This window comes from Seriola aureovittata, chromosome 10, assembly GCF_021018895.1.
Source record: "Seriola aureovittata isolate HTS-2021-v1 ecotype China chromosome 10, ASM2101889v1, whole genome shotgun sequence".
NCBI classification, from domain to species: Eukaryota; Metazoa; Chordata; class Actinopteri; order Carangiformes; family Carangidae; genus Seriola; species Seriola aureovittata.
Window position 1 is genome coordinate 20,518,041 of NC_079373.1, and position 26,451 is coordinate 20,544,491.

The window sequence follows — 26,451 nt, forward strand, 5'->3', positions numbered from 1 at the left end:
ACCCACATGTGACCGGGTATCTGCAGAATAATGAGTGTTTATGACTTGGAAAGAAACTGGCTCAGCCACTGCGCAGTTGTAGATACCACAATTTGGCTCCTTACCCTGACTTTCCTTGCCTTATTTCCTGATTTTACCTCACCTCACATTACCTTATCTGTTAACTTTGGCCTGATTTTACAGCTACTGTGATACTAATTCGCTTCTTGAGCCCTCACTGTCCTTGCCAACTTTAATCACATACTACTTCCCCAAAAGAATAGCAGGATGGCAACTTATGCTAACTGGAAGATGACAGCAAATGAATTAGTAACAACCACTAAGAAAGAAAAGAGCGACTGAGAAGAGGATACATTTTCCTTTGAAAAACACCAACTTGATGACACGTTGTAAAAAAATGCAAACCCCCGAACAAGTGGTTTTACGCAGCAGACTAAAACATGGTGAAGTCAAACCCACCTCACCCAGTTTATTCATGCTGCTCAATAATGTTTGGAGAAAACAAAGTTCAATTTCTCTCTGTCTCTGAGCTGTGACCACTTTATGTCCTCTGTACCGATAAAGAATAGGTCATATTATCGGTGAGGTTGAGACAAAAGTCCGAATTGTATGAGAAAAATACACTGCGCCGTGAAAAGGTCCCCATTTAAAGGCATCCGACTTTTTTCACCTTCCTCCTATCACACATCTTCTCTGAAAGGAGCTTTTGTTTAGCGTGCTGCACTGTCAATCAGGCACTAAAGAGAACAATGGGAGATCAGCACACGAGCAGAGATGTATTATCAGACTGACTATAATAAATGGTTAGATGCACATTCAGCTGGGCTGGGGGCCGGGGGGGTGGTGGGGGGGTGTCTGTCAGTGTCTGGCAGTACCTAAGCAAAGCCATTAACTGGGAATTTCTTTTCATGTTGAGAAGTACAAACAGCAAATGAAACACTAAAATGTACATGAATACCAAGCCACGGGCATGAATATACATGGGCTACACTCCTCTGACCTTGGCTGCTGCCTTCTTAGTACACTGGAAGTCAACGAGATGCATAATGCAGAAACGCAAAAATGTTGAGAGCGAAGTGCAGGCAGCTCTGCGCCCATCCTCTCCCGCACTGCCTCCACGCCTGCACTTGCGAATCTCAGTGGACACAACAGCCAGCATCTGAAATGGACTCTGATATAATGAGGATCTGGACCGCTGTAGCCGCACAATCCCATCTCCCTGTAACCAGCACTGTTGCAGACTGAACTGGAAGCATATTGATGTTTTGTTTTTCTCCCTCACAAGAGCCCATCCTCTGTAAATAAACGTGTCTTTGAATGAAGTTATTCTTGTCTCGCGGATGAAAATGGAAACTGCTGATCACGGAGGAATTCTACGGACGATAAAGCTGACCGCCCACCACAGTTAATATGAAAAACAGCCAGATTCCTCAGCTAGAGCGCGTTCTGAGGCGATATTGAATCAGCAGCTAAACCAGACTAATAAAGCCATTCTGGTGTAAGCCAGCATGAAATGTGATTGCTTTTGAGGAATATTTTTTGCTATAATGACGGCCACAGCCCTCTTGTGACTCATCCTCATTAAAATTCTGCTTATTTAGGCCTAATAGATTAAAAAGATGGTTGACTTGGGCAAATTTATCCTCAATGTTACAATTACTTGTTGTTTTCGCCTGCCACAGGTGGCTATGATGAAAAGACTCATAAACCCTGCCAGACAATTTTGAATAAAAAAAGAAAAAAAAAAAGACAAAACTATAGAGAACTCCCTTCATCTGTCCAACAGGCTGTGAAAGAATTAAAGACAGAGTGAGCGCATGCTTCAGGATAATATTTTTTCCCCTCACATCTCTTCTGCAAGGTAAGCACTTCAATGAAAAATGAACTGTAGGGAGGGAAGCTTTTTGAAGATGGAGGAACGCTTTCCAACAGAGATGCGCTTTTATGTGCCAATTACTGGGCTCTCAATAATATTGACAGACAGGCAGCAAACAGACACGTCAGCCTTCACATGTGAGATGAGCACTGCCACTGTCCTTGTCTTTATCAGACAGATATTTCGTCCCAGGCAAGAGATCTGAAGTCACGGCTGCTCCGCTGCTCGCGCATCCTGCAAGGCCATGAATTACAACACATCTACAGCATGTATATGAATATTTAGAGACTGACTCCAGCTGTACATATACATGCATTTTCTATGTACGCATGGGTACACAGATACGCAGGGAATGAATGAATGAATAAATAAACAAAGCAGGTCTGTTAATTCCATTATGATTGGCTAATTACGCTCATAAAGCCCCGAACAACGTTACGGAATTTTGAAGCCCATGTGTTATAGATGAATAATGAAGAAAATGAACCAAAAAACTCTGCTGTATGTGCTTAGCACCGCTAATCAGGCTGGGGAGTTCAGAGCTGTCGAAAAGAAAAAGCAACTTACTTATTTAGTCAGTTTAATACTACTGTCTGACTGCTGCTCTCTGGGTACACCTGTGTTCACTTCTCATCTGTTCATTTCTCTCTCCCCCTCTCAATCGCTGTATTTTTTTCCACTAAATTATATATAACACTAAAGTTGTGCAGTATAACCACTGGGTATTTTTACTAATGCCAATTACTCCACAACTCATACATGTTGTTTAACAGTAACTACGCACATGCTAAATATTCAGTGTGTGCTGGCAGTTAGCAGTTAGCTGTTAACAGCATTCATGCATCCACACTGTACGGAGCAGAGACCTGACGCCTTCCATTAGCACTGGAGAACTAGCGGACAGCAATGGATGAAATGTAGCAAAAAGATGAATTCTTTAAATCCCCTATTATCTGGGGAAGGCCATGTCTTACCGGAAAAATTACGAATTTGTTAGACATTTTGAGTTTAGCAGCCATGTTTATCTGGCCAATGTAAGGAAAAGGTGATCTTGAACCAGTAACCAGAAAGGCGATTATTTTGAGATGTTATAGCGTTACATGCTGGTCGTTGACTGCAATTCGTGAGATTGCCACTCAAACTATGGCTAACCAGCTGGTAGAGTGACACATGGTTTGTGCTGGTGGACTACCATGCCATAATTTGTGAGATAGCTCCTCTAAAGCAAAAATATAACATAGAAAAAAAATATAGCCTCGGTCTTGAGTTAGAGGGGCCAGATTCAGGTCTAGGTTTTAGGGTCATGGATGTATGTATTGGAGAGATTTTGCATGTGGTCAGGGGTGCAACTAATCCAAAGAGGTCAGTGCAACCCTGCTCCATCATCATAAAAGATTTACTGTGGAGCTGCTCTTGAATCAAGAGTGAGCTTTTACCTGATGACAAATAATTGATGTTATGCAGCAAATTATCAGCTGATAAGTGGCAATTCATCAAACGCAGACATGTCACCTAAATGAAAAACAAGCCAGAGCACAGGGTAAATACACACTACTCTCTTGTTTGTTATTTAGCTTAAATTTTACAATTACTGCTTTCACCAGTTAAGCTTCCTGAAATAGACCAAATGATTTTTCAAGTTTGTCCCCGGGAGGAAAAACAAAAATGACATTATGGGGATGCCAGGGAGAGAGAGGGAGAGCGGGATCTGAGAGTGAGGGTGACTCACCTCTCAGGGGACTGTCATCAAACATCAATGCGTTCACCTCTCTTGCTCTTGGGAAGAAGTCCCTCCCCTCCCCTCCCTTTCTGTCTTCATGCTTCACTTCCTCCCACCCATGAAAAGGAGAGCATTTTGAGCCTGCCAATCTGTCCTCTCAGAAGGGGACTGGGGAGAAAAATCTGGCCGGACCCATCTGTCCCACAGCACTTGTGCTCAAGAAGGGATTTCTGCAACCAGTGTGAGCAAACTCAACACACTGTCATCATGGAGATCTACAATGATGACAAGCGAAGCCTGAAATAGTTGAAATTTGTATGAAATGGAAGGGGCATTAATGGGCTGACCCCAAACACGCCGCTGTGTCCTTTGCTGATATTATTACTGGAAAAACACAGTGATGGGTTTTTTTGTCTCACTACACTGCACTGATGAGTACACACACAGGCAAAAAGGTCTGTATTAATAATTACTCTGGCTCACTGTGAATGAATGAGATCATTCACTGGGGGTGGACACTGACCCCATAATCAACTTCTCAAATTAGACTCCTTTCCCTAATGTTGGTCTGCCCACACTGAGCTCCACTCGGACTCACTCTTTTGTATTCCACCACCATCCTAAGTCGCCCATTACTGAAGCCTGGGTGGCTTAATAAAAGAAATGGAGACATCTGTGCAGAAATAATGACTACTGACGGGCACTGCAGATGACACATGGTGAGAGAGGGGGGGTCTCTCCACCAATTTCTCATTTTATTTGATCTTTAATTAAGAACTCCCTGCAATAGCAAATGAACAAAACTGTGTACATAAACAATTTATAGAAAGATCTTTTTGCTTTTAATCAAAAAATGTTGAACACATTGAATTAAAACTGAAATTCTATTCTATGTTTTGAAATGGTATACATAGATAACAGCGGCTAATGCATTGATTTGTTTGAAATACATTTTATTGATTGAATGAATGAATTAGATGAATGAGGTCAAGATTAATGAATGAACGTGAGCTTAAAGCAGGCACTTCCTGTCATTTATGTTTGCTGCATTTTCTAAATGACTCCTATTTCGGGACAAATGGAATTTATAGCATGAATGTGAGCACCCTAAACCTCATCATTCATCATTTCAGGTGAACATCTGCAAGTACTGACAACTTTACTGTATGGCTCTTGCATTTCTACTATGTAATAAAACTGTCAAGTCCTCTCTAAAAAGTAAGATGTGAGACATCCTTCTGTGCCCCAGATAGAATACCAAAGTGATGGAACGAGGACGGTTTTATATGCTTCCTCTTTATATAAGACTTTGCATGCTGCAGGCAACCAGACTGTTTCAGATTTCCGATTTCAGGACACATAAAACCCTGATATCGTCTGAAACAGAACAGATACATATAGCAAATGCTCTTTCATGTCTCGGAATATGACTGCTAACTGCAAATTGCTGTAAAATAAACAAGCAGAACCATTTGCTTTTGGTGTGTGATAAGACTCAGGCAAAGTCAAGGGGACCGTTTAAAACTCGGCTGTAATATCGGAGAGGATGAATCTGCATGCAAGGAGAATGGCAATAATCCCTATTAGGTTTACACAGTCTGTCAGCCAGACAGTTATCTTGCCACTGTAGCAGTGAAGGATCTTGAGTAGTTACTGCATTTCCCCTCTTCAGGGAGAATATCAGAGCTGGTTGTGAACACACCTCATGCACGTCGAGTAAAAGTCAAGCTCAAATTGGATCAGACGTAACGAGAGCACTGCAACAACCTGCTCTGATGAAGATCTGGGTTTCGCTCCCCGAAAACAAAAAGACAGGCATCCATTTCAAATCACAACAATCAGTCTAATTCACTGGCTGATGGTCTGAGTTGTATATTATATTGCACACGCGACATGAAATTGCTCCATTAAAAATATACCAATAAAAACACACCAGGCACTTGCAGACAGTCATCTGCTCAGCGTATGTACTCGTGCATTTCCATCTACAAAGCTACAATATGTTGCATTTTATGGCTGAGTTATAACGCAGCAGTAATCTGCGGCAGTTCAGTTAAATAAATCAATACATGCTGTAATGTTTAAGGCATAAATCTGTCCTGTCATTTGTCATGGCCAACAACGAGGGTGAGCGTGTGCCTCATTGCGTGTCGGAGCCCTGCTGGAAGATGTGTCCTGGGCAATGAATTTCTGAGTCCCTGACCCAAATTCAAAATGACACATTTAAAATACACAGATTCAAAGTCAACCTGCTGCTCACATTTTCAGTGTACCGTGGCACTGTTGCATGCCCAGTGTGTCCTGTGCCTGCAAATGTTGTTTAGAGAGTGGAAGTGGAGATAGATGAGTGGAAACAAGCTCTCAAGGATGCTATGTGGGTTGTTTGAGTGGGTTCATGGTGGGAAAAGAATCAGGCCCCATTGAATCAATTGAGGTAGCAGCCCTGGGGAAATAGGTCAGTCATTGATGCATCCTCAGCCTGCAGCTGATAACCTCTGGAGAACTTAGGGAGCTGGACCCTGGACACTGAAGGCCGTCTTCTGATGGACTGAACTGCAGCTCAATAAGACTCCCAGCATTTCCAAGCAAACCGCCTTTCCACATGACTGTTTCCCCAGGAAAATCAAAACCTGTGCCCTGCTAAGACAACTTTATTGTGCACTTACAGTTTGGTCATATATGCATATATCCAATACACTGCTAATTAAACATGAGCAGGCTAATCAAACAGGAAATGTGCTAGCTTAGGAAGACCAGGAAAATGATATTCTCTAAGCCTCCTCAGTAGAGCTGGAGGTGGAGACTCACCGGGGAACATTGATTTCGCTGTGATTTGCCTTTAGGTGTCAGAAAAAACGCTGAGTAGTTGCACTAGCAAGCTGTTCTAACATTCTATATTAATTCACTGCTTAGGTGAAGATTAGCATTGATTGGTCTTTCTGGGGATGAATATGGAAGGAGAGGATAGATACTACAGTAGTTTACAGCCCCTCCTGCAGCCCAAGGACACGAAGTAGCGCTGAAAGCATTTCTCATCTGAAGCGACTGAAAGCTCCAACATGTTTTGCTACAGCAAAAATAAATAAATGATACTGTGGACCGCAAAGTCAAGTAAAAATGGTGGTTTCCCTGCACATCTGCTCAAGGCTAACAAAGAAGTATGAAGGCGATGCACACTCACAGATATTTGTCACAGAGAGACACGGAAACAGCCCTTCAAAAAAAAAAAAAAAAAAAAACTTTAGCACGCCAATACCACAGTGTGTCTGGTTTTTTTTTGCTCACAGCTATACTGAACCCCTACAAGTCCTCAGGCACTACAAACTGTCACTACATAATATGTGAAATGTTCAAAGGCAGCTGAAGCACGACAATAATTGGACTTATTTTCTAACACAGATTTAGCAAGACTACTGCATTTTTGTACCACAGTTTGCTTGATCATACTAATCACTTTTCACGAAATTGAATTCCATTATGCAATCTGTGCAGCTGTGAGGCTGCACAGAAAAGGCTTGTTTTTGGGAACATTTTTCTTCCAATAGCCTCTAAATGGATGCCTTGTTTGATCTGTTTTAAAATATACAAGAGCTACTAAAAAAGAATGGATGAGACTTTTTTTTTTTTGATTAATAACTCAAAAACGTGATCTTTGGGTATATTTAGCATTTTTCAGTTCACAATGTTGACCGTGAAACCTGCATGCTGCCTATCCTACTGCCTGAGGTGCACAATTTGGCACATAGTCATTACAAAAGATTCTGCTTATGTATGCAGAACTAATGACACTCATCTTTTCCCCCTCATTCTCCCATCTTCTCTCTGGCCTATATTTAGAAAAGCAAGATCTCTGTGTTTCACGCGCTGGAGCAAAGAGAAGATGATGAATATCAGGGGCTGAGGTCCTTTCTGTCATTGCGAATGTGTGTTTTCTCATGCGGCACTAAGGAGACTTTCAGGTATGACAGATACAGAAGATGCAGGCTTCCCTTTGCTCCATATGCACTCCCCAAAGAAAGGGACACTGGTGCGTAATGTGAATGAGGAAGGGAGAAGAGGCTGAATGGCACATATCAAAGACTGAGGTATTGTATGTGCTGCAGCAGCCTAGCAGCTATTGTTTTTTCATCTGTTCCCAGGATGTCCATCCGTCTCTACGCGTCAGTGCCACACAGCTGACAGCGTAGCAACTGGGTTAAAACTGCACCTGCAGCCCTGTTGCTTTATGCAGAGTAGCGAACTTCAATTTAGTTCCAAATTCTCCGAAGGGGGTTTATGTGACTTTATTATTTTGTGAGGCAGGTTATTTAATCACTGCCGTCATTAGTTATTAACCCAGTAAAACGTTGCAGGTTTCTGTTCTTGTGAGTCTCATAATCACCCTTCCACAAAAGCAAACAACAACTCATCAGGTTCAAAGTCCATCCCATTCAAAGAGTGATGAATGATGGGGTGGGAGACCTAATCCCCCAGCAAAAGCACCACCTACCTTCTGCCTTCAGGCCAAAAAAACGCACCTCCAATTTTACTGCTCTATTACCTCGACCCCCTAGAGTGAAGCACAGCAGCGCCGTATTCCAGTTGATCTGCAACATGAGCTAATGAGCTCAGCAGCGCTACACAACACGGCCGGGAAATCGAAGCAGTCGGAGAGAGACGTGTAAATTAGAGGGATCTCCCCAGACGATTCCGCTGGACAAAGGCAGGCACATGGAGATATTTTACCAAGCAGGTCAGACAATCTGAATCAAGGCCCAACGATCTTTAGGGGATGCTAATTACAAGACTTCAAATGATTAAAATGCATATAAATATATATATAGTGATGTTCTCTATGTAAATGTTGCCGAGCAGCTCTCAGGCAAAACACTGCCTGCTGTATATTTGATGAAATTTGAGCATATTATACAGTCTAAATGCCTGATATGGATATAGATGATTCTAAAGACATATAATCTGAGACGGGTTGTAATTGACCAGCTGAGGGGCACCCATGCATGCCGTGATTGATTAAATCCACTGAATACCTATCTTGTCATAGCCACAGGCGCAAAATTTAGATGGACAGACTGGCTGAGGCTGATGCTGCATTCCTCCAATTTCAAACTCAAAGCCTATTCAGGAGTCAGCCTTTCATGGCGAATTGATGGCATTAAATGCATGTGACAGCTCAGCACATACAGCTTGTTTCATCATCTCGCAGAGGGCCCTCAACCCTCATCTATTTTCCTGTGCCCCAGTCCTTGTTTCACCTGGCGGTGCCTCACGGAGTTCAGCTGTGCCTCTTGTGAGAGAGAGGAAGAGGAAGGAGGAAGGAGGAGGAGAAAGAAAAGTTTATTACGATGCTGGCTCTCTTGAGCCATTAAAGATGACTGAACGCTACATATGCCGATATGCAGAATGAAAAAAACAGGCAAATTGCTTCAGCACCTTAGATGGAAATCCCAGGAGAGAGGGACAGCTTTATGTAATTCCACTCACCCAGACACAGACGTTCACACAGACACCTGCGCACACACACACACACACACACACACACACACACACACACACACACACACACACACACACACACACACTTCTTACAAACCACCTTAAGTCTGTCAATAACTCTTGCCTTTATTGCATCAGAGCGCGGGCACATTTGAAACCTTAAATGTCAAATTCAGTGATTAAATCGATGGGAAAACTAATCTTCTGTTGCCTTGGACCAAATGGTTTATAAATCCTGCAGCAATCCCCTAAGTAAGCAGAGGATTTCATGAATGCTAAACACATTTGGTTTTCTCTCCTCTAACAAAGGAGCAGCTTTGATACTACCACCCCTCTTGTACTTGTAAGACAAGACTGCTGAGCTGACACTTTTCTTTTAAATACGAATATCAGATGAGGCTGTAGCTTTTGATATGGCATGATAATGGCACAACTGGGATGGGCCTGTTTCGCTTCTGTACAAAGAAAATTAGTTTATGTGTGATGTTGCTGGTGACTTGGCAAAGTCAATCCTTGTGTTGTGTTTCCAGGGCCTTTTTGTTTTTGTTTTGTTTCACTTTTCAAAAGGTGTTCAGTTTCACTGGGCAAGATAGATAAGTACAGCAGTGGACAAGAAATTGAATCTTGAATGGGAAAAGATTAACGGGGGAGTCTGCGAGGAGAGGACACACTGCAGAGTAAGAGGCTGAAATCCTTGCCTCCAGCGAGAACACCTACACTGATTCGCTCACAAGGCTGATACCGATAGGACTTAACATCAATCACCCTATCAGGCTGGTCAAACAGTCACTGAGCATGTGTGTGTGTGTGTGTGTGTGTGTGTGTGTGTGTGTGTGTGTGTGTGTCTGTGTGTGAGCATGAAAGACCCCCACCCCCCTCCCTGCTAAACCGCTCACTTTGTAACACATTGTCACAGCATAAAGGCCATTTGCTTTGATGATTGTTGGTTTTAGCATAGCGCTGTCCGAAGGAGCCATGCTCTCAATCCCTAACCACACCACCCAATACTGCTCTAATCTGCCTGAAACTCCCCCTGCAGCTCAGATTCTTCTAATCCCTTATAAGAAAGAGAAGCCAGATGGTCGTGAACAACTGCTGGGGGGCGGGCTGAGGATGAGCGCATGTATGAAGATGCCTGGAGTGCCTGCCGCTGTTTACCTTGTGCTTCAAGTTACCACTGTAAGCCCTGTGGAACGGATGGTGTGTGGGTGGTGAGTGTACTTCCAAGGATGGCTGTTTTGTGTGTGTGTGTGTGTGTGTGTGTGTGTGTGTGTGCGGCAAGTGTGCTCGTGCATGTGTGCTCAGTCAGAAAGAAGAGACCCCTGCTGTACCTGGTGTCAGGTTACTGCAGCGCGCCATTCCCCACTTCAGTCTCGAGATGAGATTTCAGAGCTTCAGAGGCAAACCTCCCTACCAGCTGCAGTAACCTTGTGATTCCTGGAGTGTCAGAGGTAGAGCAGTGCAGTCCCAGGGGTGTCAAGATACAACACGATTCTCACCCTACCTACCTCTATCTCCCAATGCCCAGGCACCCTGTTCCAGCACCTTAATGATGAGTGAATCCTTTATTCCCAGCTGTAACCTTCAACTGGCCGCACTGCTGCCCCAGCAGTCCAGCCACCAGTGAGCCTTGAGCTGTCACATTCTGATGGACTGGAGACCCACCAGTCGCATGCTGCATCATAACCCACACACCAACTCTCTTCCCACGGGACACTGATTTAACTGTTATTACAATGATATAGTGCTGGAGAGAAAACAAGAGTATCAGTCTGCAGTAATATAAGGGAATACGCATGGCGGGTGTTCATTAAGTGAACATTAGCAGAGTAAAAATTCAATTACTGCACAGCAGGGGTTGTGCTGCGCTGGGGAAGGTCCAAAAGCTACTTAAGGTCCCCATGCCCCATGCATACGCACACACACACACACACACACACACACACACACACACACACACACACACACACACACACACACACACACACACACACACGCGCACACACACACACACACACACACACACACACACGCATGTTCACACACACATGATGTCAAAGAGAGGCCTCAAAACTCAGAGCTTGTGCTCTCTCTTTCTCTCTCTCTCTCTTTCTCTCTCTCTCTCTCTCTCTCCACCTGCATTAAAAATCCAAAGCCTCTTTTCCAACCACCTTATTACTGGTGTGCAGTAGCCGGTTATTCATAGCGGGGTTTTGACACTGAAAAGGGTTAAACACAAATTGAGCCCGGGGAGAATCTGGAACGTAAATGCCTTCAAGCAAATCCCCTGTGTCTGCCCCTCAAGAAGAGAGCAGATAATAATGACCTTATGACCTCTGCTAAAGGTTGACCTATAGCTGTGCACTGAGGCATCTTCTGATCTATTACATGAGCCAAGCTGACACACAGGACACTGATAGTGTCACTCTGTTAATGTAGACTCTAATAAGACCTTGATCTATCATAATTTTACTGACTACTGGCCGTGCTATAAAAATATCTAATTTCATCTGTATACTGAAGCTTTCAATGAGGAAAAATAAATGCATTTTGTAACATTGAGTCACTGCTGACTGATCATTTATTTGGCCAGCAATCGATAAATGAAACTGCTTAAAATTTCCATCCCTAATTCAAACAGTAGTAATGTCAAGGCCTGAGCGCTTACTTGCACTCTACATATACTGACTGATTTCCAAAGGGGTGCTCACATCAAATAAGTCAATGTCTGCATTAATGAAGCTAACACCAGCTAAGCTTTTCTGACCCTTTCATTCCCTTAAACAAACATTCACATCAAGGAGAGGCACACAGAGGAGCCCCTGAGCTATTTCTAAGTCTTTGCCAATCAGTCTCGCCCTTGCCTTTGTGGACTGAGTAATGATATGAGAATGATATGGAGATATTGCCCTGAAGCAGCAGAGAGACCTTCCACGCTCCCAGCCTGAGTTTGGCCACTAGCAGGGCTGTCCATTTTCATATACAGAGGAGGACGGTGAGATAGATCTCGCTTTGTGTGGTGCATGTATACGTGTGTGTGTGTGTGTGTGTGTGTGTGTGTTTGTTTTAAACGCTGGCCGCTTCACAGCTGGGCTCCAGCTAATACCCACTCTGTTGCCCCAGTTAGCAGGGCTCACAACCCAGTGACATGGTGGGCCGTGCTTGCTTGGAGTCCCCAGTGTTGGGATGTTTTTACGCTTCACGCTTGGCTGCATCCACACAAAAGACTTGGCCCCATAACCTATAAGCCCCATAATCCATTCTGTAAACATTCATTCAGGGGGTGCCCACTTTTACAACAAATGCCCATGCATGAGTACCAATCAGAGGCAGCCACACGCCGGCCAGGTTTCTCTGGGTGACACCTATTTGAGTGTAGATTGGGCACGGGGAACACTGTTACACCAAATTACATCAAATACACATAATCACACCATCAAATACAGATAACAGCAACAGTTACAGTGATTCTGGACATTGGCTGGTGATTATTACAATTTCCTACATTGCTGATCATAGTTTTACCCAAGAGCACGGACGCCTCATTAAAAGACTGCATAATAAAATGCACCACAAATCAGAATCACTTGAAACTCTTGCTGACAACCTGAGCTCATATCCCCCTGGTGCATATTGTGTTGCTCATCAATGTAACTGCACTGTGGAAGCATATTCTATTTCACTTGCATTCCAAAAGCAGCATTTCGACTTCATGTTCACTGTAAATCATATAACCATCTGAATGAGCGACCCTAATGAACCCATGTCCTCCTTACCACCACAATCCAACACCCTCCTCCCCACTCACCCCCACCACCAACCCCCCCTCCCAACCTCACCAGTCACATACAAAAGGAGACCTGGTGCAATGCCACTGACTCTGTCATGACATCCAGGAATAGCAACATGCACAGAGAGGAGCGGGCATAAACACCCTGATGTAATAATTAGAAACACATGATTGCACTGACAACCATCACTTTGCCATAATGTTTCCTAATTAACATTAAAACAAAAACCTTATTGCACACTGAGCCTTCACATTGGCTATCACATCATCAACTAAATGAATGTGAACAAGTATGATGGACAAAACACAAATCAAAAGAAAAATAATGAGCCACTTACCCAAAAGATGAGATTGAAGATGAACATCATGTACTTCAAGCAGCACAGGCAGCCTCTTGCCATGTTGCACTTCTTGAATTCTAAAAGGAACACAAAGGATAGATCCAGGTAAAAGACAACGTATTTGCTGCCTTTAGGTGAGCTGTGCTTGCTGTTGGACTTGTCTCCTGTGCTGGCGTCAGCTCCAGCTGCTCCAGCCTGCCCCTGCTGTGCGTTTTTGCGCGGCCCCGTGGAGCCGTAGAAAGCACCGGCAGTGAACCCGCGGCCGCCAAACGGGCGGCCAGACGTGGAGGCTTGGGCAAAGTCAGAGTCACGGCTATCTACGGAAGGGCTACGGTGAATGGCTGACTCCTCACTGCTGGACTTCTCCATGCTCTAGGGCTGCAGCTGCTGATGAAGGGCTCCCTGACGCACAGTCTACCATAGTCTCAGAGATGAGCGGACAGAACAACTCGCCCTCCAAATCTCCACCGCTTCACACTCTGAAGCAAATAAAGATAAAACAGAAACACAACTACATCCACTTCAAAGTGCACAATTGGATCAGAAAGTCTCCAGTGTAGAAGTGAGTAGAACTGCACTGCTCAGGCACCTCTGCCAGGTTTAAGTGTCTTCTGCGTGCTGCTGCTGTCTTGCTGTGATAGTCCTGAAGTGGCTGTGCAGGAGGGTCCTGTGAGGGGCATTAGCCTCGCCTTATGACAGAAGTGTCTTTCCGGGGAGAAGTTACAGCACTCCCTCTATCCCCTCATGTAATATCACTCTCCTCCTCTGCTGCTTATTGCTGTGCCGGGCTGCTCCGGTGGGAGAGAGACCCCAGTGAGTCTCAGCTGCTCCACTTCCACGTTCTAATGCTGACCTGGTAACTTTTCTCCCCTCCTCACTCTCTTCTCCTCCTGCTCTGTCCTCCTCTTCTCAATGTGTTCTGATGCGCTCTGCCTCCCCTTGCTCTCTCTCTCTCTGTCTCTTTCTGAGGGTGCCTGTCTTCTCTAGTGTACCATTCTGTGCTCAGCGGCTCAGTCCTCCGCACTGCCTGTGCTCTGCTCTCCCAATAGCAGTGCTCTGGCTGATGTGCTATTATCGGCAGACGCAACTAACGGGCATTCCCTATCTCCCAACAAGAGCACTGCCCTCCTCCCCCAACTCTCTCTCTCTCGTGCGCTCGCTCTCTCTCCCTCAGCCCCTCCCCACTGCTGAGCAGACAGCCAATGCAGCAGCTGCAGCCAGACCCGAGCTCCTCCTCTCCACTCTCTCTGTGTCTTTAATAAGCCCATCACTGTGTTTGCTTTGACTATACATGTTCAGTAATTTCATCTCTGCTGTCAGGGGAATTGAGGGGCCAGAGATGAGTTTCTACAAAATAAAACAAACACAAACAAATAATAATTTTGTAGGGTCACGGTAATTGTAGACAAGTAATGGGTTATATGTGGAGTAGCAGAGTTGGGGTGTGTGTGTGTGTGTGTCTGTTTGTGTGTGTGTGTGTGTGTGTGTGTGTGTGTGCGCGTGTGTGTGTGCTAGATTGTGTGAAATTGCAGGCAGGGTCTTTTGTATGCGAAGAGCCTTGACTGTCAGTCTGACTGCAGGTGATAAAACAGACACCTGTGACTTCTCACATGCCAGTATAACTACTCAAACTGTTTTAATATATGGTCTGTAATTTCATTGATTGATGAAATACATATATATATACTGTATATAAAAATACACATATTTGTGAAAGCCAGCCTGAAACACCAGGCAATGATCACAATCGTTGCCTCTGATTGCTGGTGGTGGTGACAGTGCCGAGCAGTTTGGTCACACTGTGACTACCTTACTCATCACTGCGCCGCCCACGTCCATGTAAGGGGACCAAAGTGACTGGCAGCGTGCAGGCTTTGGAATTATGGCACCATCTGAAGCATGGAAAGAGGATAGTGGCTTTGAGATGCTGAACACTCTTCGTTGCAAAGCCAGGGTCAAATGCTGAATAGTCCTGCTGATTCACACACCAAGCTGACAAGTTATTACAGAGCTTTGATTTTAAATTTATCAAGCGCTCCAAACACGTGCATAACATCAGAGAACAATGGAGCGTCAAGGTAGTGACTGTGAGGCGACTGTGAGGCTGTATTTATCTGTGTGAGAGTGCCAGAGCTTAATTTTACCCTCACTAGACCGTGACAATTAGAATAACAGTATAATTGCCCTTATTGACTCTCACAATCTTTCTCTCCAGTAGTGTCTAGCTACCACAGGTCTACCACTAGACTGCACATTGTTCTGCTGCGATAATGGTCTTCTGTCAGCTGAGTGCCGGTGATGGCTCAGCCTCCAGACAGATGGAGCGAGAGATTCAACTCAATGGTCTTAAAGGTAAACCCAGTAATACCCAATTGACAAAGACAACCTAATCCAACCCTCTCGTGTTTCACCATTGTAGAATTAAAAAAAAAATCTGCCTTGAGGAGGCACATGCAGCTGTGGTTGGAAAAGCACAGAAATTCACAATTCAAAGACTGATGTTTAAAAAAATATGAGAGAAAAAATCCTTTCCATGTGAAATCATATTTACACCTGGATCCAGCAGTATTCATTTAAATGAATTGTTCCACGTTTTAGTAAATGTGTTAATTGTCTTTCTGCCATAGAGAGGATTGATAGCACTCTCGTGTCTCTATGGTAAATATGAGGCTACAACGAGAATTTAGTTAGCCTAGCTTAGCATAAAGGCTGGAAACAAGGGGAAACGGTAAGTCTGACCAAAGTTCACAAATTAATAAATGTGAAAAAAGTGTGTTTTAATGTGGGTCATATGTCCAACTACTTTGCCACCCACTTAGGGTAACCAACCAGTAACAACTCTGTAAGCCAAGAAATATTCCAGCACCTAACCCGCAAACACCCTAACTTCTTGTTTCTGCACTATGGGGCAAAAAATCTGATATCTGTTAATGACTGAGCTTTAGAGGAGCTGGCAGGTGGATTTTATCACCTTTGTACTAAGCTAGGTTAGCTGATTCCCCAGTTGTCTAGTTTTCATGCTAAGCTAAGCTAAGCTAAGATAACCAGTTACCATGTGTAGCCTTGCATTTACGCACAAACAACAGAGTGCTACTAATCTTGGCGTGAAAACCAATAAATGTTTTTCTCTTTTGTCAAAGAATTGCTTTAAGTAAACCAATCATTCCTGAAAAAACTGTCCTCAAGGGCAAGTTTTTCTTGAGGTGCTGTATAGAGACAGAAGCTCACAGTTGACAACCATCACTTTGCCATAACAGTCTTGCAATTGTAAGGAGAAAAATCACACAATTTCGATATTTTCCGCTTTTCAGGAACGAATGAAAAGTGTATCTATTTTTCATCTTCATCATGCATTTTCTGAGGTTTCTATGTTGCTTTGAAAAGCTTTTTTTAACGGGAAGATTACAGCAGATTCAGAATCTCATAGACTGAAAGAGACTTTAATCTGACACTAGTATTTTAACAGCTCATTTGGTTCTATCTAATCTATTATCTGTAAAAGATAGCAAGATAGCAACCACAATGTAGACATGATGACACATGATGAGAATAGCTGCTCACAAGGTACAAGCGACAAGGTTCCCCTCACAGCTCTTTTGAAGGTGAAAAGCTGCAAAGACTGTCAGAATCCAGGCGATTTCTGTCCAGTGAGCTTTCAGGCCCTTAACTCCAAATTCAATACAATCTGCATCAGTGCTGCTCTCTATAGGAGTTACATGTATTTATCAGAGCTCAGTGGGCCTCATCGTGTGTATGTTACTGATTCCTCAAGTACCCTGAAGGACACATCCAAGCCTGTTCCCTGCTGAGCCACGCATAGATCCATCAGTCGACATCCATCCAGAGGAACGGGGCTTTGCGCTGCTGCTGCATTATAGTTTGAGGGGGTAGAGACAGAGGAGAAAAGAGAGACAAAGCGAGACTCGGGAGAAATGGACGTCGGAGGGATGACACGGAGGAGTTGAAGTTCGGAGAGAAGATGAAAATTACGCGGAGCAGCGGCAGAGTGGACCAGAGCAAGAGAGAGCGGGTTAATGTATGTATGTTGTAAGTACAGACAAGAGGAGGTGATTGGAGTTCAGAGGCAGCCGACTTTTGACTCTCGCACAGCTCTTTAGATAACACTCTACAGAAGGTAATGGGAAGCAAACATTCACGAACATGAATCAGGGCACTATGAAAAAATAATGACACATGAGTGGTGTCAGGAGTGTATGTCAACCAACTTCTCCACTGAAGAAGAGGCTAAGATTAGTAGTCAGAGAATTATTCACTAACAAGGAGAAATATGCAACTACAGTCCAGTATGTGGTCTAGATAACAAACATCCCCACCTGCAAACAGTAGGGGATAAAGTGAATCGTACTGTTGATGTATAGTTAAATAATTAAGTAGAAATCATTCATTAGAAACAGATTGTACTCTACTACAACTATACTGAACTGCAATATCAACCTCAAAATAAAGAAATGCGCCGGCACTGAATCCATAAAATGTAACTAATCTAATTTTATTGTGCCTACAACTAATATCTAAACCTTAAATGAGTTAGAGATGACTTTGTTTCTTTGTTATGGTGGCAGCAGGAGATGTGTTTTGTGATTCATTAGGACTAGATGAAAAACTTAATTTTACACACCATCAGTAACCTGCAGTCTTAATAGTCATGAGGGATATATTTGAGGTTTCTTTTTAGAGAAACTAAATAGATGGCACTTGATAAATAAACTTCATAACATGCTGGTTCAGTTCATAACGGAGATGAAGATTATGTTGGAAGAAAAAGCTATAAAGAATATTGTGACAAAAAACAAAAAAAAAAAACACTTTTTCTCCACAGTATGTTAAGTTACTACATCATTTCAAGCCTTGTATAATCTTTCCTTTAATGTCACTACAAAGAATGTGGCAGGGTTTAGTGGCTTTAAATCTATCTTAAATGATTTAATTTACAGTGACTTTATCTTCTCCCTTATCATCATATATCATACATAGTTTCTGTTGTAGCTGGTCAACAGGATGATTTATGGCACTTTCTAAAATGTATGTATATTTTATGGGGACTGAATTGTAAAGTTGCATTTACTCTGTTATTGCAGTTTACTGTGGCAGCTCTGCAGAGTTTCTCCAAAAAAAGCGCTGACTTGACGTGATGCATGCTGGACTTAAAACAATGCATGCTAGTTAGAAATTGTTTTTATCAACTTTCTCTGCTGTTCACCGTGTCACATGACATTAAAACCTCACTGGAGCAAGGTGGATGCAGTTTTCTGAATCAGGGGCGGCAGAACTTTTGTCCTGATTGGCTTCAGGCTCCACTGACATGCTTGACGTGTTCTACATTTTTATTCTAAGAAACCTCAGATACGTTATCTCATTTCGTTATGTCTGCCAAAGGGGACGCAATTTATTTGATCTCCTCCTTCTGGCAGTTCATTTTTTACACATGGGCACTAACACTATAGTTTTCATCTCCAGCTGTAAAAACAGTTTCGACCAGGAGTTTGTTATTGTAAAAGAAGTAATGCCCTTGTAGGTCACATTTTTTTATCCTTCAGGTTTATTCTCTTTTCACCCTCCTGGTAATATGATGGCTACTGTGTTTTTGATTGTATGCTAAGGTCTGTGGTTCTCAATAAAACAAAAAAGAAATAAAAAATGCCTGGCATACCTAGCAGGTATTCAATGTGCGACTTTGCCCCCATACACCTTAACCCATCGCCCTCCATGTTTTCATAAAATATTACTTAGATTTCATTTCATGAAAATGTTTTAGAACATGAGTGAAGAGTGCGTATAGATGTTGAGAAAAAGTCTGACATATTGAGGTTAACAGTAACACTCATATTTTTTGGAATAAAAAAAACAGAGATTCCTCAGTGTCACAGATGCTACAGGAAATAGAATATGTGCGACTTGACTGAAGTCTTTTTATTGACCATCAAGTCAGTCGAAGTAACCCACAGACAACCCTGATAACATCACTATTACATCATCAGGTTCCAATTTTTCTGATGACGTTAGCTCCCTGCAGAGCCACAGAGAACACACCCTACAAATACTTTCAGAATATGAGTCTCATGACAACTATACTGACCTTTATGTGTAAAATTGGTGAAATCCCCTTCATAAATCCACATCAAAAATACTGCATCCAATACAAGTCTGTTACCGCCTGAACGCTGGGACTTTATTGGTCATTTGTGCCAGTTTACCACTGTTAGACGAGCAGCTGGAATACTTCTTTTCTATCAATACATAAAGTCCAGTTTAGAGATATCCATTACAACGTGATATTAAGTTTACATAATAAATAAACAGCATAATAAACTCTGATGGCTGCACACCATCAGCTACACCCAGAGACTAAGCTAGTATGCACAACAGAAGAAAATAGACGGAAAGAATATAAATAGGGAACGCTAAAGAAAAAGAAAGAAAGAAAGAAAGAAAGAAACCCACTTGTGTTATACAGTGCTTTGTATTATGAGCTGAAATATCATTTTGACAAAGTGTGTTCTTGGCGCACTTCATCTGTGGCCAGGAAATAAATGACAGAGTAGGTTGTTTGTATGAAAGCTGAGTTTGCTTGTGAGAATGTTTTTTGATACCATTACATAAAATATGACTGTCTGGTAAGAATGTATAGATGTGTTTGTATGTGTGTGTGTGTGTGTCTATGTGTGTGTGTGTATATGAGTGTGCACATGTGTGTCTTTTTGAAGGCTTTAGCTGTTGGCCATTACTTCTGACGTTTTTGTTTTTGGTTGATTTTATTCCTTGACACTTGCTGTTCTCTGATTTTATATGATCGCTTGTTCCGGCTCTAGCTACTTGTATCTTTTGTCATTACTTTTGACATTTTATAGATTGCATGACTAATCAGTCTCTTAATCAAAGCTTAACTGATAGATTTATCCATCGCGAAATCATTAAATGCAGCCCTGCTCATCTATGAAACTAATTTTCCACAAAATGTCACTGGATAAAAGTCCATAGACTTCAAAACAGATGAGATGACGGGAGCGCTCTACTTCTGAAAATGTCTAAAGTTTGAAGGTGGAGGTGATTTAACGTGTTTCGGCTGCTATGATACGGAATTCTCAAAAATATCTACTTTGGTGTTTTGGCGGCTGATTAAATGTTCTTGACCTCAACAAGTTTGTTTTTAGTACAAGAGAGATTCAATCAAGTTTTCTTTTTAATTTGATAAAGAACAGTTGTTTTCATTCAATCACCTATCAGACTCCAAAATCTCCCAAGATGCCTCTAGGAGGAATTCAAACATAAGCCCATTATTTTTAGCTGAATTAATGAACACACTCATGTCTTTCATAGGGAGAATGGCAGTTGGATTATGTTTGTTTTTTTCCTGATCTCTTTGATAGCCTGCGACTGAATGTCTCTAATTTACTGAGTGGAATTGAATCATGACAATCACAGCCACAGTCACAAGGTCACCTCACACATGACAGCATCCCAAAAATAAAACACAGGCTTCAATAAAATCAGTCAATCCAGGAAATCTTAAGAAAGTGTGATGTTTAAAAAAATGACAGTACGTGAAGGTGGAACTGGTGTCTTCTCTGAGACAATAATTCAATCGTTGAAAAAGAAGCACCGCTGCTTCTCACACATGTAACAAAGACAAATCGAATGCCTGCTAGATAATTACTGGCTAATTTTTCTTTGCTCATATTACACAAGGAATTAGTGCTGCATATCTTTGACCAGTCAATCTGAAACCATGTCAGACCTGCAGACGTACAGCGTATGACATGCGACAGCACATGATCCTGGTGAGAATGCATGATCAAGGCCCGAGCATAAGGAGAGGATTAAAACTACAAAGGGTTTCCTCCCACACAATATGTCACTGCCAGTGGCCCTTAGATCCTCCGAACGTTTGGGTCGAGTCTGTTGCTGTGGACGCAAACAGACACCACAGACAACATGACACAGCCAATGACAGCCGTAGACGTTGAGGAACTTAAACAGTCGAAGGACAAACTAAACCTACAAGAGGATGAGAACATATTTGCATTGACTTCTGGTCAGAGAATACGCTGTGATGTGTGGATGAGCTAACAAGCTATTAATTCTGATGTCTGCCTCATCTCCAAAATCAAATTAAAATCAGGTGTCAATCTGGTTTGATATTTATGGGCCCATCTTGCCCTTTTATGATGCTCTGAATATTACCCTCTGAGAGGAGGCCGGCCAGACAGTGCCGCCGTTCTTCAGTCATTCTTGGGTGATTTGCAACCAAAAGTCAATAAAGGTGTCTGGAAAAGGTGTTAATTAGGAAATTTATGACATCACGCTCCCCTACAGACCCAACTGTGATAGCATGCGAGGGCTCCAGATAATGGCGCTAGAGCTGGAAGGGAGATTGTGCGCTGATCCTCAAGGTCAAATGCTGCAAACACTGACCACATTTGGGAGTATCAAGCTGGGGTTGACGGACCATCAACAAAGCAATACACTGTTCCCATGGACGTATTTCATGTGCTTTACGCCGACTCACTAAACAGTTTTGTGTATGTTTATTCACCGTCTCCAGCGGGGAAAACCCCTGACACTCACAGTGTGAGAAAGGAGCAGACCGCTGAGAACCAGAGACCGATGTTTGTGACTCTTGTCAGGATTTGAGCGAAAAAGCAGCAGTTATGACATCCATAAACGTAGAGACAGACATGGGGGTGCACACAGGGCGCCCACACACACACACACACACACACACACACACACACACACACACACACACACACACACACACACACACACACACTCACACATCCATATAAAATTAAATACACATAAAGCCCCAAAGCCCCAGCAGCCAGTCCTGCAGCCAAGCCCCAATCTAAACTTAATTCCTGCAGGCACGTCCATCAGAGCTTTGGGAGATAAGGTGGGACACGTGAGACAGGCACGGTTTTACAAGTAAAGTGAGTAAACTCCATCTTAAGGATACTACATTAGCATTTAGATCAGAAAGTGTCCCTTGCCATTGAAATGCAACGTACTATCACAGTGCAGTAAAGTCCGGTTCAATACGGGCCATCGTTGAGGGGTCAAATGCCTGTGACGTCTGGAGCAGCACGATGTATGAATCCCAGAATAGCCTCGCAGTTACATCAGAAATGACACAGTGTTCTGATCATGCTGATCAATGGAGTGGAAGAGCCGTTCACCAGTGTGGACTCTTTGACATTTGTAATATTTAAGAGAACCATAACTGTGTGAAATGTGTGCAGCAAGTCACTGAGTTCAGGGCTCGTTTCTCACTTTACTGGTTCTGAGTTAATTAAACTTGACTTGGGGGTCTTTGAAAAGTACACTGGATTTCTTCAGTGCTGGATTTGAGATGGCTCAGTTTTTACACATATTTTAGAAGGGTAACAATTATTCCAAAACCTGTAAAACAATTATACAGATTAAGCAGATATGCATCTACGCAACAAGTTGTGATTCAGAGCTTTTACTTTAGCTTTTGTTTCATACAAATGTGATGTTATACAGTGACGTGAACAGTGTTTGCTTTCAGTTTGATTATGTCACATGTACTGTATATATAAATATCAGAAAATATCATTATTTACCAGGGATGTCCTGATCAAGTTTTTTTTGGCTCTGATCCTGATTCAAGTACTTTCATTTTAGGTATCTGCTGATGCAGCTTGATCAGATACTTACATTTAGATTACTTAAATGTTGATTGATTTATCTGACACACTGAAATAACAGAGGTGTAGATTACTTAATCTAACACTCCTTATTTTTTTATGAGCTTCCTGATCCAAATATTAAAGGTCATGGTTGATAAGCTTAAATTATTGATATTTGGGAGAATGTCACCCCTGATGGTGACGTCATCTAACTCTGCTGGATTTGTTGGAACTAAAGAGAAGCTTCCTCCCTCACAAACTGTCTTTGACAAGTACTGACAGCGCCGTATAGAGCACACCAACCAAAAACAGCAAAGTTTAATTTAGACCCGTCATAAAGTTACTCACAGAATTAACATTAATTAATAGTGACAGCTGACACGGTGACATTTGTCACTTTAAGCGCCGAAAGCGACGCTCAGCACCCGGCTAAAAATGAGAAGCTGCTGGCTGAATGTTTCCTACATGCTTGGCTAATGATTATTGGCGTCGAAGCTTAGTGATTCTGTATTTTTCAACCTCGGCGTCTGAACTCAGAGTCACTCCCTTCTGCGCCCAAATAATATTTGACATTCGCACATTCTAATTTTCGCAGGCTTATGCAGCGGGATGTTGAGCTGTAGCCTGGGTGTCTTAATAGAAGAGGAGCTGCAACACTAGAAGGCTGGAGGGGACAAAACACAGTAGAGTACAGGGACCAGCTTTATTTTAGCTAATATACCAGTCCATCAAAAGATTAATAACATTGTGATATTGATTTCCATCACATCACATAGCCCTCCTGGTAAATACATACAAAGCTGCCGGATCGACTGTGAGGCAGGAAGATAGCATCACGCAATCAACTCCCCTCACCTCAATAAATCACCTCTGCGGTTTTCTCCTTCTGCCTGCAGGAACAACACATTCAATGTGGTGGAGAGCCTTTGCTTTGAGGGCAGGTGAGATCACACACATAATTAGCAAATCTATACAGTGTACAAAATACTTCATGCCTTACGTGACGAATGTGAAGAAAATAATTGGCACTGTTCCCGCCGCATAGAAAGTGGTAGTCATAACACATTAAAGTGAAAGAAACATAAAAAGAAATATGAGGAAAAGCACTAACTTTTCTTGGATGTACAAATGAAGTGCCTCCGCAGCACAGTGTGAGTTACAATCACTGACACCACGGGCCAAGAGCCAAAAGGGAAGCAGCTGATTGGTCTTTTATGTGCGGTAGGAAGTGAAAGAGAGATGGGATGAAGAGGATGCAGTTATCATTACGGGTCCAGGTCATATGGAAAAAATTGCAACCGCAATGGAAGCAATGCCACTCAGAGCTCAAGTTTCCATAACCTGCGGATGCCGCTGGCACAACATAAACACTATTTAAGGCTGTGAAGGAACAGGAATATATTGTGGTCAGATCTTTCTTTGCTCTAAAAGCCCAGAGCCTTATGGGTGAACTGTGTTTGTGTTGCCCCTGATAAGCAATCCAACACAAGCTTAAATCTCTCCTTGTGTTTAAGGGAAACAGGTTATAAGGCATGCTGGACAGCTTAAAGACAAAAATGTCCTGTGGGTACTGAAGGGAGGAGATGTTTTAAAAAGGAAGGAGTAGGAGGGAGACAAACATACGGGCTATTGGAGACAATCAGGCATTCAACATGTGGTGTGAACTTACAGAGGTCCCAGTGCCTCCTTCATGTCACAGTTAGAGATGCCCTTTCTCTTAATGTGTTGTCAGAACTGCTGCGCTGTGGTGGCTATGAATAAGTTGTCTGAGAAAAAATACAGTGTATGATCTGTCTACCCATCCAGTGGGATTAAAGAGTCAGTCCCTGCAGGGAGTAAGGTCAACATCGTGGTTTCATCTCTAGTTCCTGACCCACAGGAGGGTGGGAAACAGCTGGCGCCACACAGAGCACATGTCTGCATCATGTGCTGCAGTGTGTCCAATATGAGCATAGTCAATAAGCAGATGAGCACGGTGCCTCTCTGAAGGAACGTTAAAGAAGCTGCTGACACAGCGATGAAAGGTCAGACGGGGTTCATCAATATTTTAGTTGGCCGTTGCTGAAATGCAAACAAAAGTGGAGTGAGCTGCACTGCTGTGCTGGGATGAAGATGGAGAGAGGAGGAGTCGGAAAGAAGGGAGTTGGAGATATAAGATCCGAGAGGAAAGATGGAGCACGGACTGGCAGAGCATTCATCTCTCTGTGATCCATGCTCCTCTGCGCTGCGGCTGCTGGCGGAGGATTCAAAGGCGAGGATGGATTAAAGGCACAACACAATGCCTGAGGAGCTTTACCATTGCGGGCACCACGAACACATCTCATCTCCATCTCTGACACTGTTGTTTTACCTCAGGCGTACCGATCACTGCATGATCTTGAGCTGCCTATGACATATACCATTTTCTCATTAACATAATCTCATCATAAAACAATATTTGGACGCCCACATATAACAAGAGAGAGAGAGAGAGAGACAGAGACAGAGAAAGAGGTGGGCATGGAGAGAAATTGAGTAAAAAAAAAAAAAATTAAACCAAGTATGGAAAGGTGGAAACCTGCAGAGAGAAGAAAATGGCCCACAAGAGCAGCTCCAATCCGACCAGCTGGGTAGCACCTCCCCACAATATGGCAAGCCTGACTAGTCCATGTGTGAGTGTGTGTGTGTGTGTGTGTGTGTGTGTGTGTGTCTCTATGTGTGTTTGAACTAGGGACATGGGGTCTGGCCCCTGGCACAGAAGACACTGTCAATATGGCCGTGGTCATTCATGAGCAGCCGCTCTGTCACTGCCATCCAGAGAAAGCCAGGGCAACAGACGAGCGAAAAGACACATCACAGAGGAGAGGAAAGGAGAGGGGAGAGGAGAGGAGAGAGGAGAAGAGAGGAGAGGAGATAAAGGTAGCAAGCTGTGGCAAAATGCCCTGGATCCCTTCACTTTTACAGGAACTGCCCTGCTGCGGATTAATGCCCTCCTCTAAAGAAGCAGCTGCCATGTCATTGTGTTTGTGGGGCAAGCTCCAGATATGAATCAACAACTGCTGGTAAAGCAACAGATAAAGCCTCACGCCACATAAAAATCACAACACTTGGAAGACGTGCCAACGTCTGAGAATCTCTTTGTTTTCCATTAAAAAAAATAAAAAATCCCTGCTGCAATATAAGAGACAGCGCTCCTGTCTAAACAGATGACAATATCACAAAGCAAAGAGAGGAGAACAAACTAAAGCTGATTGATGTTTTATGTAAACAACATAGAGCAACATGCATAGCCTCTTCACCTCCATGGCTGGGAGAATGAAAACAGTCTACAGTGTGGGAAAAAAGCACGATGAGTCGCTTTCATCATCTGCTGAATACTGACACACGCTGTCTGATCCACACACACACACACACACACAGAGACTCACTCTTGCGCAAACTCACAAGGATACACAGATACACAAAAACATATAATTATAAAGGTGGACGCTTGCACGTGCACGCGCACGCACACACACACACACCAGACAACCCATAATATACTCATACATATAGTAGCAATTCCCTGTGAAGTCCCATAT

At 43.0% G+C, this 26,451-nt stretch overlaps 1 protein-coding gene across 5 annotated transcripts in view; it reads right to left on the minus strand.

Moving 5' to 3' along the window:
- tspan9a (tetraspanin 9a) overlaps nucleotides 1-26,451 on the minus strand; it is a 158,071-nt gene that overhangs the window by 54,988 nt on the left and 76,632 nt on the right. For 4 of the 5 annotated variants that reach the window (XM_056386717.1, XM_056386716.1, XM_056386715.1 and 1 more), the window contains one exon: nucleotides 13,218-13,297. In XM_056386717.1, the coding sequence (XP_056242692.1) occupies nucleotides 13,218-13,280 (63 nt within the window). In that variant the 5' untranslated portion in view covers nucleotides 13,281-13,297. Of the gene's footprint in view, nucleotides 1-13,217; nucleotides 14,340-26,451 lie in introns of those variants that run through there. The other variant, XM_056386712.1, reaches the window with a different exon arrangement.